The following is a 15,223-nucleotide window of genomic DNA, read 5'->3' on the forward strand; positions in this document are numbered from 1 at the left end:
CTCACAGGGAATTTGGGTGCTCTGGGCCTGAGGGATCCCCCTTGTGGGACACCTGCACAACTGGCTGCCACTGCCACCTCCTCCTCACATCACATGATGTACATGGAGTGAATTAAACAAAGGACTTGGGGAAAATAAAGTGGCCATACTCATTCAAATTTTGTAACAATTTATATACTAAAGCACAAGCTTCAACTGCAGTAGGTAATTTATTTTAACTTTCTATTTACTGTGCCATTTACTGGAATGATGCTGACCAGAATGCTTCTGGTATCAATAATCATATATAGTCACTTGCTGGACCTATCTTGGTTATAAAGAGTAACTATTTACTCTTTATTAGAGTAACTAGTTAGTAATAAAGAGTAAATAGCTAGTTACTCTCTGCTCTACCCAATTATAAAAATACTATTCAGGAATTGTATGTTTGCCACAAGAAGTAAGACCCATTCAGTCAAGATTTTCTCCAAAATCCAGTCTCTGACTAATCAAGAGCGTCTCATATTTTTTCCAGACCACCTAAGAAAGTGAAGCTGCTGACTGAAGTATTCAGCACATGATGAACAGTTGATGCCACAGAGATCTTACCAATAAACTGTGTACTGTGTCTTTACACAGAAAAGAGCATTTACTGCAGCCTAGGCCTTTCAAAAATACTTTCACTAGTTAATGCAGTGTACTAACTAACTTGGAAGTGAAGGCTGCACGTTCACTAGATAGGAATTTTTCCTGGGATAAGCCCATCTAATGTCAAAAAAAGGCCCAATACCAAACCATTATTTCATGTAATGAAAGACAGTTATAAATAAACAACTGTTTTTCTTCCTGTATGATGCTTGTATGAAACAGATGTAGAACACTCAAATTCTCCTCATCAGACATTGTAAAATTTGGCAAATAACATACCAGCATTTCCTACAACACAAAAAACAACAGGTGCTTTACTTATCCACAGAACAGCTTTGGCTTGAGGGTTTTCAGAGCAGGAAAGCAGACAGGAATTTCACGCAAGGAGCTTGCAAAAGTGAAGTGAATTTTGAGACTTTTTTTGCATCATTCAACACTTAAGTTTGGTTTCCTCATTTGGTTTTCATAATAAAAATGCTTCTTTGTTCTGCAATATGTTCCTTAAAGTAGGTAAGGCATGTTCCTGTGACTTGAATGAAAATAAGATTGAGGCTGAAGGGGGGAAAAAGGAAAAGTATCTCTCTGTTGATCTGCCTTTAATGCCTGTTGTTTCAACAAGCACTTTAGGAAATCTGTTCTACACTGGCTTGTCAGCAGTGAGCTACTTCATAGCAGTAGTCAATGTATTGTTTCTATGAGATGCAAATACTCATTACAAAGGTATTAATTCTTTAATAACAGTATCAAATCAAATGTCATTAAAAATACCAGACCATACAATGCAGAGTACAGATGGCATTGACAAGATAATACCTAGTCTTAGCTGTTCCAAATACAGTGATTTCTATAACCTTACCAAGTCAAATCTGCTAACAGCTGTCAGAAATATTCAGTATAGAAGGTCTGACTGAGCTGCACAGATGCTTCCATATTAGAAGAATTTTCTTCGAAGGAGGAGAGACACTCCTCATGGCACTTCTTTCATTCTTATTACTTCCTTCGAAAATCTTTAGGTCTGTGGGGGAAAAAAAAAGTATTTTAAGAAATACATGTGCACTACAGTGGTTTTGCTTTTAGGCTGCAGCAGCAGCCTCATCTAGTTTTATTTCCTTACTCTGGTGAATTTTTTTTTGACACAGAAGAATATTTTTCTGGATTACACAAACAACACAGAGCAAATAAAAGAAATCTACTAAGATCTCTAAGAATTTACAGACATCATGACTAGTTAGTCACTCCTACTTTCCTAAGCAAAACAAAAAACCATCTTGAACTGAACGCAGTCTCACAGGGCTTTAAACACAGGCATTGATTTGGCTCCACTTTTAAAAACGGTATAGTCCATGCATAAGATGGTAAGTTTTAGTTAACAGCACAGTCCGCCACAACACTACTAAAATAGTTAAAACTGATGATTTAAAAAACCCTCTAAAATGAATCTTAAAAGTTCTGCAATCCCCTTTGCTTGGATGACAGATGTGGAAAACTTTCAGACAGAAGCAGATTGCTGTTTGCAACCCTCTGTGATCTCCTGTTCAGGCACATCTATCTCCCTGCCTGCCTGCCACACATCCAACGGCTGCAGGAACTACATTCTTCCTGAAACTACACAGCTCAGACCAGCTTATGGCTTTTAGAATGCTGAGTTTGCAGACTAGATGCACATGTACCTCCCTACCATGTCCTGCAGAGAAGCTGCATATCCTGGATTCTGCCCAGTCACTCCCAAACCCCCAGTGCAGGCTAGGGTCTCTGAGGTGCCCAGGACACGCCTGGTGTTTGAGCGGCCACCCCTCACAGCCCCCGCCCCACACACAGCTGCAGCCTGCAGGAACACAATGCTCCTCACTGCTCCTCTCATCTGAGAATCAAAGCAGCTTGAGGAACTCACCAGGACTCAACAAGACAGGTATTAACAAAGGTTTCAGAGATATCTGAAGGAATACAGGGCCAGATTTGCCATGAAGTTGAATGAAAAATTCAGGCACACAGGAACACCTGCAAACCACTACAGTAACCAAGTTAAATTTCCAAAGGTGGTACATTTTATCTGTAATTCAACTCAATAACGGAAATGAAAGGCAGACAGCAATGGAAGCAGACAGCTTACTTCAAAGACTGAGAGTTTAGATGGCTACAAAGATGCCACACAGAAATCCTACACTTGTTTAGTCCTGTGTTGCAGTTTTAGAATTTGCCAAGCAATAGCACTGCAAAGTGAAATCATCCACACAACTCTTGTAGGAGCCTATAGGTTCTCACACGAAAGCAAGTCTGGAATTCAGTTTGTGTTATTTCAAGAGTAGCATATAAAATTGTGTGAATTTTACAGAACAACTATAAAGAAGAGCTAGTGTTCATGCTGCCATGAATCACAAAGCTGCTCTGTTCCCCATTTAAACAGCATATTCTGTATTAAGATTTGGACTTGTATCTTTTGTGCACGACAGAACTGCTGCAAGCACCATATATGTTGTTTACATATTTGCTTAATGAACTTGAATGTTCTCAATGTTTGATGGCTGGTGTGTGCTGGGAAGTCAAGTCACATTTCCTAGAATCCCAGACTTCAGTACTTGGAGATATTTGTAGAATCAGAGAATGGTTTGGGTCAGAAGGGACCTTAAATATCCTCTGGCTCTAGCCTCTCTGCCATTCCCCATTTTGTTACTCAAATCTCAACCTGCATGCCAGAATAGGCATTTCATTACATCAAACTGTAAAGTAGTAAAAGTATGGGATTTTGAAAAATTCTCAGCAGTGAGAAAAGTATGGAATTTTGAAAAATTCTCAGTGACTTATAAGTTTTATCACTACATCCAGCCTAGACAGGTGGACAGTGCTGGAAGATTTTAGACAATGCAGCATGGCAAAGATATCCTTGTCTTGCAGCTTATATTGGTCCCTTTTTAGAGACCAATCCATTCTCTTGTACACTGCTCAAAGGATTTTGCATTTTTCTATGCATGGCTCCCTTAAAACTTCCATCTAGGCTTATGCTGGAGTGCTGCAGAGCTGCAGGTCTCACAACACTTTGTTCTGGAGTGAAAATCTTTTTTTCCCCCCTTGCTTGCTTGTAATCTGCATTTCAACTTTAATGCTCATTGCCTTAAAATTTAAATGCATAAAAATGCATCAAACACTAGACTCTTAGTTTGCAGTCTTATGAAGTTAATGAAGCTTAAAGACAGGATTTTCCACACTGAAACACTTGTGTGAACAAACACAAAAGTTTTTAAAGCCTTTTCTATTGCCACAGTAGGCTTTTTATGCCCACTAGTACTTGGCTTTTGGACTGCTTTTGAAGAATTCTTGGCACCAGGAAAGCTAAGCCTTGGAAAACACTGCCTTTGGCAAAAGTGTTATAGGCAGTTTGTCAGACTAAGAATATGAACCCACAAAAATGCTGTCTACTCAGAGAGAATTATGAACCACTTGTAAGCATCAATGGGTAACTGCTCATTGATCAGTGACACAAATCCATGTGAGAGTCTTCTTCTTTGATGGCAGTGCTTTTGCCTTTCCTCAGCAAAGGCCTGAGTTTATGCTCTTGGAACAAAGGAAATGCTACCTCCTAGAACAGACAGTTCAGAAATTCACCCGAAGGCAAGACTTCACATAGCTGCTTCTCCTCTTCTTTTTAAAGTAACATTCTTGGGTAAAAAAAACTTTGCTGTAGAGTGACAGGAGACTCCAAGACAAAGGGAAATGGGGGAATGTGGGAACCAATGTCTCTGCAATCTGTGCTGAAGCGCTAACTATTATGGGTTCACTCAAAATATGCAACATTAGTCTGTGCAGCAGATGCCTGCTACCAAAATATGTAAAAAATATTTGTCTCACCAACATTTTTATACTCCACATAAAAAAGTATTAAGACAGTTCTCAGAGTTCTAGGCAAAATACTCAGCAGATTAAATCAGTAACCCATTTGTTGCAGGAGGCCTCTCAGTGGTTCTCTCTTAACAAATACTTTACCACTGAGTAAAAGGCACTGAAGAGCTGGTCCTAAACTCTGATTACAGCTTTTAAATCTGTTAAAGCTGCCCAGGGAGGTCATGGATTCTCTATGAAGATACTCAAAACCCACCTGGATGCATTCCTTTGTAATCTGCTCTAGGGGACCCTACCTTGGCAGGGGGGTTGGACTGGATGATCTCCACAGATCCCTTCCAAACCCTCACAATTTTGTGATTCTATAAATTCTCCCAATTTGTATCCATACTCACAGCTATCAGAAGAGAAATACAGCTGATGTAAAATGCTAACAATTCACAGCCACTGAAACTTACAGAACATATAAACCTGCACATATGTACAGCTCTTGGATCAGCTTTTGTGATGGAAAACAAAAGGGTCTTAGTGGTCCCCACTGTAATTGGTAGAGAGCTTCCCAAAACTCTGCAGAATTAATGTATTTCATATAAATGTTGTCTTTTGATAATGATGCCAGCCCTACCCTCTGAAGTGTTGGAAAAAAAAACAGTGTGAGAGTTTTCTCATCTACAGGAAAACAGGAACTTCTTTGCTCCGTACTCCACTTCATGAAATAAGACTGAGGTCAAACTAAACCCTAGAACATGAAGAAGTCCTGCCTTTCTTTATGGACTTAAAGGATGACTTGAAGAGGCACATGTCCTTGGGCTAAAGCTTGCCATTGTAAATTCTCAGTGTCTCTGCAGATTTTGGAGTTACAGTTATGTTTTGAAAAGCACTGCAGAGTGTAGTGCCAGCATCTGTATCATTAATTAATAGTGAAATTTGGTGAGCATACATGTGCTTCCCTAGCAACCTCAACCAACTCCAGCACACACAGCCCTTTGTGCAGCTGTATAAAACAAGGCTGTCTTTACCCTAGGTCAGTTATCTGATTCTCCATTCTGTTGCCACACAAGCAGAATGGAGAGGCAGGAAAATTGATGGATGATTCTTAAAACTGAGCCTTATTGCCAGAAAAAAATGCTCACTAAGCTATGACCTCAGCCTCTGAACATCTCAGATGGCAAACAGAAACTAACAGCACAAAAAGACCTACTTGCATATCTGCAACTATGATGGGACCCCCCACTTTACAGTATATTCAATATTCTTTTTCAGTGTGATGTGAAATATCCTGTTTCAAGGGTATTTTTCCTGTGAGGAAGGACAGGACAGAGACCCTCTGCAATAGTTAAATGTGTTCAACTCTCAACTCCTGGAGTGAATATTTATTTCAATCAATTCTGAATAGACTTGCTGAACACCTCCATCTTTATTAAATTCTTGTCAGCACATTCCAGCAATGATGTTTCCCTTTGCCTAGCAATGCTTTGTAGAGGTAAAACGGCCTTAGAAAAAATAAGGGGGGTGTGTGTTACTCTATGAAGGCCAAATCTAAGTAATCACTGGTCTGTGTTATAGTGCAACTAACTTGATTTCAAAAATATGCAGGACAACTTCACCATCTTATTTCTAGGCAAACAAGCTAAAACCTTGCAGCATCTTAGAGCAGATGGGTTAGCATTACTAACCTCAAAGAAATAATAAATGTAAGACTGTAGAGTCTTACCTTTATTGACACTGTCTATTCTATATGTACACTATATGTACAGCAGTTGTTTTACAATCCAGACAATATTTTAAAAAAATTTCTCTTCATTTTTAATGACTCAGAATACCTCTTCAAAACCATGGATTTTAATCCAAATTACTTTGGTTCTTAGAACTTCTAAATGCACTGGGATTAGCTATAACAATAAAATTTGTAGTCAACATTGCCCTTCCTTCTTCCGAAAATGACACACCTCCCTAGATTCTTCTATTGCATGCTGCTGATAAACCAGCATTTGATAACACGACCTTATCTTCTTTCAAGCTCAAAAACTCTGGATAGCCATCTCTCCACAAACAATCCCTACTCACACAGTTTTCCTGTTACATTGCATTGTCTGAGACTTTTCAAAACGAGTTTTATGCAGTCAAATCTCATGGAACTGTTACAGTCATTTGTGTGCTTGCAAGCCTGGGCTAATGACTGCTAATGGTTTCAAACCTGCCTCTGCTGAGGAGTCAGACAGTCAGTGCTGCACAGTCAGTGACCTGCCAATACCTGCTCTTGACTCAGCAATGCACACCTGGTGTGGAAGCTCTGTCTCAAATTGCAATCTTCTCTTCACCTGCAGGCAACCATCTCACCATTGGAGCACATGACCCAGAGAGCCAGAGCTCCCTGGAATTTCTGCACTCTCAGCAGCAGTAACAAGGACTGTTCAGAAAGGATTTACTTCTGCATCAGCACTGCAAAAGGTTGGTGCCTTAAGGCTACCTAATGCCACAGGCTAATACAGTGACTGAGATGAGAGACATGGTACAAGAATAAAATTTGAAGAGTATAGGCATAGAATTCTGTTAAGATTTTACTGCTTCCATGAATGAGAGAAAGCACTTCAGATGCATGAAAACCCCCTTAAAATTAGTAACCATCATGTAGGAAAGGCACATCCATCTCTTCCATTCACAGTCTGTACAACACTTTGTATTACCTGAAAAATTTAACGTCTGGTAGGATTCCCATTTGCATAGGTTATTAATCAAAAACAAAACCAAAAAAGTACTGGTCTTAACTCACAGTTATCAATATGTTTTAAGAGTAACTTACCCCAAAAGGTTTTAGGTCTGTGGCTGCTATGTTAGCTTTTTATCCAGCAGCCTTTTTTCCCACTTTTCCCCCTCCTGTTTCCTGAACAGTGTAGTGTTCCCCAAAAGGCTGAAGGAGACTTCAGCATGACTACAGAAGCTCTCCCTGACTTTCAAGGGAGAGAAGTTTCAAGAATTTTAAGAAACAAGGATAAAATCTCTCCAAACTTGGCTGAAAAACTAGAACAAAGAAATAATTGGTATTAAAGTACTTCTAACCTACCCCTAATTTTTAAAGTACTTAACAAGTGATATCCAGTAGCTCATAAAGGTCTCATTTAGGGGAGTTTATAAACAACACTGTTTTGAACAAATGACAGACTGGGGAAAACCAATTAGTGAAAAGATTTTGTTGGCTGACCATACCACTTAGTTACTAGCCCTCAGCCACTCTGATCCCATTATTCTGTGCTGGCAGGCACACTCGATCTGTATTACTGTGATGCTCTTCTCCATAATTCTGGAAATTACCATCACAGGAATGTGGAATTATTGCTAACTGATGACAGTTGTCTGCTTACACAGAATGGTTCTATGGCTCATCTTTCATATCTGCTTATTAAGGGCAATAGGTGGCTTTTAGCCTTTTCATATAACAAAAGGTTCCAACTAATTTGGTTTTGTCTAAAATTAGCACACAATACACACAACATGAAATTTGTTGTCTATCTGGCACACATTTTAACGTTATTTTATGAATAAACTATGAAATTTTGAGCATTTGAGATTTGTTTTTATAGAAAAACTTCAACATACAGAAAAAATTTACTGTAAATTCTGAAACAAGAGGAATGTATGTATTTTTCAGGAACACTTAGCAAGTTGTGCCAAAGTCAATAGCTATTACGTAAGGGGACTATAGCTAAAGGGGATTTGTGAACACATTTAATCTTTTTCACTAACCACACTAGTAAATCAAAACCCAAGGATCAGACATTGCTATCATTCCCTGGAAAACCAAATTATGTGGTTACACTCAAACATCAACAGTTTGGTGCTGGGGTGGGGCAGGGGGAGAAGAATCATTCTTCTACTCAAGGTGTACCTATTATCCCATGGTAGCCCCACGCCTATGGTAAAATAATCAGTGAAATAGCTAATGATATTTCAATTATCACTGAATTTCCAGTTCACACTGTGGCCTTTTCTAAACCCTCAATTCCTCTGCTTGGAGCACAAGAACCATTTCCATGTCAGTGTTCTCATGCAGACTGCTGTCTTGCCTAAAAGGCACTTCCACAGGTATAACTTACTTTGCTTGGAGAACAAACCACAGTAACAGAAGCTGCATTTTGTAACAAGAGTAAGAAAGGTGATACTGCTATGACAGTACAACTATAGTGACTAATCCTCTTAAGCAGAAACAAAACTTAAGATGTGTATTTTGTGGTCCTCAGCTGCAACTTGTTTGCTTTTTTCTATATAAAACTACCACTTGTTGTAATTTTTAAAAAGTGTCCTTAAATCAAGTTATCTGATATGCATTTAGGTACTCTTAGTGAAATGAAGAATGGCTTATTAAAATTTAAGATACAGTGGTTACAACCTCAGTTTCTGTAAAAACAAATCAAGCAAAATTGATCCAAGCTTCTTTAAACCTACTTTAATTCCCTGATTTTGACCTTGCTTATATGAATTCTGTCTGGAAAAATATTTAAGATAAATCAATGGAATATACTAATAAGCTTCATCTTGTTAAGATGATGCTTTTTGAAAATAGAAGGTTACTTTTTTAGTGATATATTCTGCTAAAAACTAAAGGACTGTATACAGAGCAGCACTGTACACCTGGCTTTGGACAAAGAATTACGTTATTCTTCAAATAAACAGAGAAGTGGGTGAAGGAATGGTGAAATATTTTCCAGACTTACTGTCAGCCACAGAAGTGAAAAAAGGAAATCTAGACATTTATAAAAGAGTGATTAAAAATTAATCTAACTCTAATTTCATCTGGGCAAGTAGTTCAACAGTATCATATACAACCATTCTCCTATTCCTTGTCAAATTTCCATTCATTTAGTTTCTATTCTCACATATGGGATAAACAGGTTTTAAGGGAAGGGGAAAGTAGCTTTGAAACTTTTTTTTTGGGAGCCTCTTCAGAAAGTTCAAGTAAAAGGGCCCAGTTACCCATTTATTATCTCCTTCAACACTTCTTCTTCTTCAACACTCATTTTAGAGACAACCTAAGCTGCCCCCAGGTAAAGGGTATGAGAATCAGTAGCACTGATCTGGCATGCCAGAGAAAAGCCAGTAATTGAATTCAGTAGGCTAAACAATCTGAACATGGATGTGTTGGACTTCTAAGATGACTGAGTTACTGACCCTTCTTGATTAGGGTCCAGTTGTTGCCTGTGGCTAAAACCTGATGTAGAGGACAGCAATTTTCTTCTTAAAGTATCTGTGTGGCTTTTTGCACAGGAATTTAGATCCAGCTCTGGTAATCTGAAATGTGGGACTTGGTTACCTCCAAATCTCCCCTTAAATGAACACGAATCTGCCACACAAAATTCTGAGACATTTTATGCCCTTACGAATAAAAAACCCCGAAAGTTACCAGTGATAGTTACTAGATTTGATTGGGGATTAATGATCTCCAGTTAGTTAATGTAATTTCTACCAAGAGGCAAAAAGGCCACAGAAAATGAACTGCCAGAGGGATTCCTCAAAGAGTACATTGGAACAGAACTGGGCTGGATTTTGGCAGGATAGCTTTTTCCTGGTTTATACAGGTTGTTTTTTAGGAAAAAGTAAGACTGGCTGCAGTCTTTTACAGAAGTTTGTGTTGGCAAAGTCTTCTCTTAACACTGCTACATGCTAGCCCTGCTCCGTGAGAGAAGATGAGCACTCAAGTTGAAGGGGCAATACTTAGCCCAAGATAAAAACCAAATATTACCTAGTGAGGCATAATATAAAACACAATACAAATCCTAAGAAGCTGCAGACACACTCTACAACTGAACAAGAACTAAGAAAAAAACTGGAGAAATTTCATTTGGTACCAAATTTTTAAAGGCTAATAAATAAACTTGAGATGGTCCTTACAAAAATGGCTCAAGACCTCACCAATTTTACAGATGGCTTTATGGCTTTCCCTCTGCTCTTCTCAAGGTAACTAGAGTGACCTCTCCAAAACTTTCCCCTTTATTTTACCCCATATTTCATTGTACGGAGAAAAAAAAAATCTTATAAACTTAGTAAGAACTGCAAGTTATACTTTGTAACACAGCAAATCACTGGAAATACTCTGAATGTAATTTCTCTATATAATATATAGAGAAATATAATGTAAATATAATGTGAAGTGTCTTTTGGTGTTGGCTCCTCTTGAAGTTATTTGAAGAAATTAACAGATAAAAAACCTAATAAAACCTGTGAGCATCTTGCACATATAAAAGTAATGTTTAGAACATCCTTTCAGGCACACAATCAGGATATCTCTGGCTTCTTCTTCTGCTCAATTGCTACATTCCAGAAATAATCCGTGTAACTAAAACCAGAAACTTGCACTAGAAATTGTAGAATTGTAGAAGATAAGTACTGCTGCAGTTCTTCTACGAAAAAAGAAAAGGAAGCGGTGGCTGAAAGGCTTTTTTAACCCAAAAGCTTTTCTGTTTACCAGTGCCCACAAATTTGTCTGTTGGGAACATCACAGCTGGCTTCTGGTTGCCTGGGTCTGGCAAGGCTGGCTTGAAGGGCACAAAACTGGGGAGGAACTGGAGTGACACAGAATATATAACAGGATTATCAGAGCCATCTGCAGTTCACAGGCATCCAGTATACTTGTGTTTCATCACCTACACACTTCTGTCTGAGAACATTGTGATTTTCTGCTTTCAAAGCCACAGAGCATTGCTGACGAACTTCCAGGAATCTGTGTGCCATGGCATGGAGATGACAAGCAGTGCCAGTACTGGGACCCTGCCTAACTCATGCTGCTAGGCTGGAACAAAATCATGGCTTCAGACCAGGCTCTGCAACCCCCTGCCTCAAAGCAGGATGTACAGATGGGGGCAGAAATCAGGAAAGCTACTCAGAAATATAAACATTAAGAAGGTGTTTGGTTTTTGAAAACCAAATTGCAGAGTTTACAATATATCAAGTTTTGAAAACTTCAAAAGTGTAGAAGAACTTGTTCCCCCAAGGACAAGCAAGCAGCTGTCTGGCCCGAGGGGAGCTCCTAGGAGGGCTGGCAGTGGACCAGGCACTCAGTCTGCACACCAGCACCAGCCCAAGCACACTCTATGCAATGAGACAGCCCTGCTTTCTTAAGGGAAACTCCCAGGAATGCATCCATCTCACTGGCACAACACAGGGCTGCTGTATCTGGTAACATTCTTATTTAAATACTTCTTGAAATACAATTTCCTGCCTTTAAAATTGTCTCAAAACACATATAAAACCCAGACAGTTAAACAACTTTCAAATGGTATATAACAGGAAAATTTGCCCATGAATCTGATGTATCCTTGCTTTCATGGAATAGAATTGTTTGCTTAGTCATATGTAACTGGTGAATTCTGTGATGATTTATGTTTAAAACTCATTTAAAAGACAAACAATCTGAAATTTCGAACACACTTGAAATAAAGCTTTCACAGTACAAGATCAAACTCTGTCAAAGGAACTTGGTTTTGATCTTTTTCACCTTGAAATATGTCTGGAACAGACATAATTTACTTTTTGTGTATCTACATGGTTTTCCATCCCACTTACTTCAGACCGCTCCATGGAGGATCTAAGTCAGAACCTCTGGACAAGTTGGAAAGTCAGTTGGCTCTGATTAGGAATAAAGGAAAAGAAAGCTCGAGGAAAGCTTCTCTGACTAGGAATATTCTGACTTTTAATTCTCCCCTTTCACGGAGCAAGATTCCTCTTATTGTTCTGTCATGGTGGAAAGAGAGGTGATGGGAAGGCTCACTACCCTAAAAACCAAACAATTTACTGGGTTTCCACACTTGTACTTTCCTTAAAAACTGTTTCTCTATTTTAGTGTCCCATTTGTCTGTGTCTTTCTCTGTGGTGTGTCAATCTCCAACTACCAGCAAAACAGCCTTTAAAGAACTCTCTATAGCAAGACATTTTAACAAAAAATATAGCCAAAATATTCAATAACATTAGCAGTACTGAGTTTTAATGTAAAACCTCAAAGATTAATTTTCTACTCTTAATTGTGTTTATCGGTATTTATAGACTTCAATCAAGCTCTGCTTTTCATTTGACCTTTTCCCTTAAAGCATACAGATGTCTTAAAGGGCTAATATCAACTATTTTCTTTTTCTGTAGAAAGATGATGAACCACTAACACTGTGTCCCTCTAACTCCCCCCTTTTCTAATCACTCTCAGAGATATTTCATTCCATTCTGAACATCTACTCTTGGGTAAACAGGTTGGTCACCAGGCTCCAAACTTCATGGAAGACAAATAATGATTAAAACCAGAAGTCACATAAGGCAGGAAGAATTACTAAAACCATCTGAAGAAGAAAAAAAAGGGTTTAAAGCTCTTCTGTGTCCTTCATTTTCTGCTTCATTGTAAGGACTGCTCATACTGCATGGAACCCCGTATCTATGGGTTCTGCAGAAGCCCACAGATCCAAGTCCACAATAAGGCTTTTTACATCCCAAATGCAGAATGTAGGGGACAAGAACAAGCCACTCATTTTAGCACTGTGTGTTCTCACCCTGATTTCTAATATCCTAGTACAGAGTAACAAACAACAGCTCAAGGAAAAGCCAAACAGGACTAATAAGATTAGCAACCTAAGCACTGGGTTTTTTAAACACAGTTTATTAAAATATTAATCTATTTCACTATGTTTGTTTACTTTCCCTATATATAAAGAACCATAGAATAATTTGCATCTGAAAGGATTCCACTCAAAGAAGAACTAACTTCAACATTACATCAGGTTGCTCAGGAACTGTGCAGTGAGTTCTGAGCATCTCCAGGGCTTGAGATTCCACAACCTCCCTGGGCGCCTGTCAGCTGACAAGAATGAAATGACAAGGAATCCAAACACAAAGTCAGTTTGGCATTCTGAGATACAAGTATATCTCTGCAGTATTTGATTTCTACAAAACAACTCATGTACCCTTTACATTTTCTCTTCTGAAGTAATTTTCATGTCACATAGTTGTTTTCTCAGTACATCTCAAATTATCAGATTTATACAACAATATTTTAACCTAACTTCTCTTTAGTTTTTTGAACAAAGGCACCCATTTTCTGACTTCTTTTTTAAAGAATATTTGTGCTATATGCCTCTAAAAAGAAGACTATGTAAATACTTATATTTTTGTTCCTTCTCCAGTCTTTCACAAGAATACTGTAATAATGCCAACACTACTTCTTCCCTGGCTTCACACACTGAAAAACTCAGAACAGAGATTCTATTACCTCTGCATATTCATACACCCTTTCTTTTAATGTGTTTGGTGCACAGCTGTCTATTCTCAGACACTCCAGGTGGCATTTTAATCAGAACAGTGTGGGTACATGGCTGTGGTTCATTTTAAGTCCCCTTTTACAGACCTCTGTATTTTACTTATCACGTCAGAAAGTTATTTTACCAAATTTGCTCAATTCTTCATTTTTTATTTGCCAACTAAGCCCTCCTCCTCCCCAGCCCTGAAATCTGAATGCCAGAGAATCAAAATACAGTTTCTCATTCAGACAGGAAAAACATTACTATTTTTCCCATTACTTCATATTGGAAACTCTTCCCAAGATCAAAACTGGTAAAAAAGAGAGCTGAAGGTTAAATTAAAAAATGTATCTGACACCAACAATGGTCTGGTTGCAGGCCAGGACAAGAAGCCAAAATTACAACAGTGATGAGCCCTACAGTTAGCAGAGAGATGGAAGATAACCATCTTCATTCTTCTCCCTCTGCTGTATCTTACTAGCTCCTGAGAGCATAAAAGCAGGTGGGACAAAAGTCTGACACAGCAAGGGTGAGGTGTGTCTCCAAGCCTTTAAATGTGGCTCTAGATGGAGTAGCTGGTTGAAGGGAAACTTCTGCCCCAGTCTCTACGTTCAGAGAATTAAAATACTCCCAAACTACCATTTATTTTTCCTTACTCCACCCAGAGCCCACTACCTCCACTTCTCTCTAACATTCTTTCATTAATTTTAAACCCAGTATTCTGTGCGTCTCAGGCCCACCTATTCCCTGTTTTTCCTCACCATAATACTCACTTGAGCTCCCTAGCTCTCCCACAGGAGAAGCACTGAGCTGAAAGCCTCCAAATCTGCTATGTGATTTCTAAGGCAGTTGCACTCCCCAGCCCCCATAATTGGCAAGGAGTAAGACTGTATACAGAGTGCAGTTACCAGCAATCAATCCAGCTGATACTGGAGAGGAGAGAAATATAAAAAAAAAAGGGATACTTATTTTCTCTGTGCTTTGGATTCCTCCAGAGGGAATGCTCCAAGAAATTATGGGAGGGGAATTCTAACTGCAGTAGTGTTCGTACCTGCAGATTTTCCCCAAAGTTAATATGCTGACAGGAAGATACTACAAAACTTAGTTTGACAGCAATTACCAAATTAGATGGCATCAAGTTTATTTGTTCTCTGCCACACACACCTGCAAGTAAAACAAGGTGGCCCAGTCCCAAGGAGATGAACTATGGTAGCGTGTGGGGACAAAGAAATGCATTTTAAAAGCTATGTCAGCACAACACTATTTCCTTTGACAATACAGATACTCCCAATTAGTGAGCTAAAACTAAGTGCCAGCTCATCACTCAAGCTAAATTATTGTGGAGAACCTACATCAGTTCTAATAGTAAACACCGTTACAGAAGACTAGAGCACATCATACAACAGGGACAGGCTCATCAGCTGTACTGTTACGGACTGCAGAATTCTGGTCAATGGAGCAGAATCTAAACTTCTTCAGGGCTAATCCACTGA

General features: G+C 38.8%; 1 protein-coding gene across 2 annotated transcripts in view; it reads right to left on the reverse strand.

The window, feature by feature from the left end:
• Positions 1–1,335: 1,335 nt before the first annotated feature.
• Positions 1,336–15,223, reverse strand: part of MRPL13 (mitochondrial ribosomal protein L13) — a 28,649-nt gene continuing 14,761 nt past the window's right edge. For both annotated transcript variants that reach the window (XM_038129171.1, XM_038129170.1), the window contains exon 7: positions 1,336–1,642. In XM_038129171.1, the coding sequence (XP_037985099.1) occupies positions 1,618–1,642 (25 nt within the window). In that variant the 3' untranslated portion in view covers positions 1,336–1,617. The remainder of the gene's footprint in view (positions 1,643–15,223) is intronic.

The sequence above is a fragment of the Motacilla alba genome, chromosome 2 (assembly GCF_015832195.1).
Source record: "Motacilla alba alba isolate MOTALB_02 chromosome 2, Motacilla_alba_V1.0_pri, whole genome shotgun sequence".
NCBI classification, from domain to species: domain Eukaryota; kingdom Metazoa; phylum Chordata; class Aves; order Passeriformes; family Motacillidae; genus Motacilla; species Motacilla alba.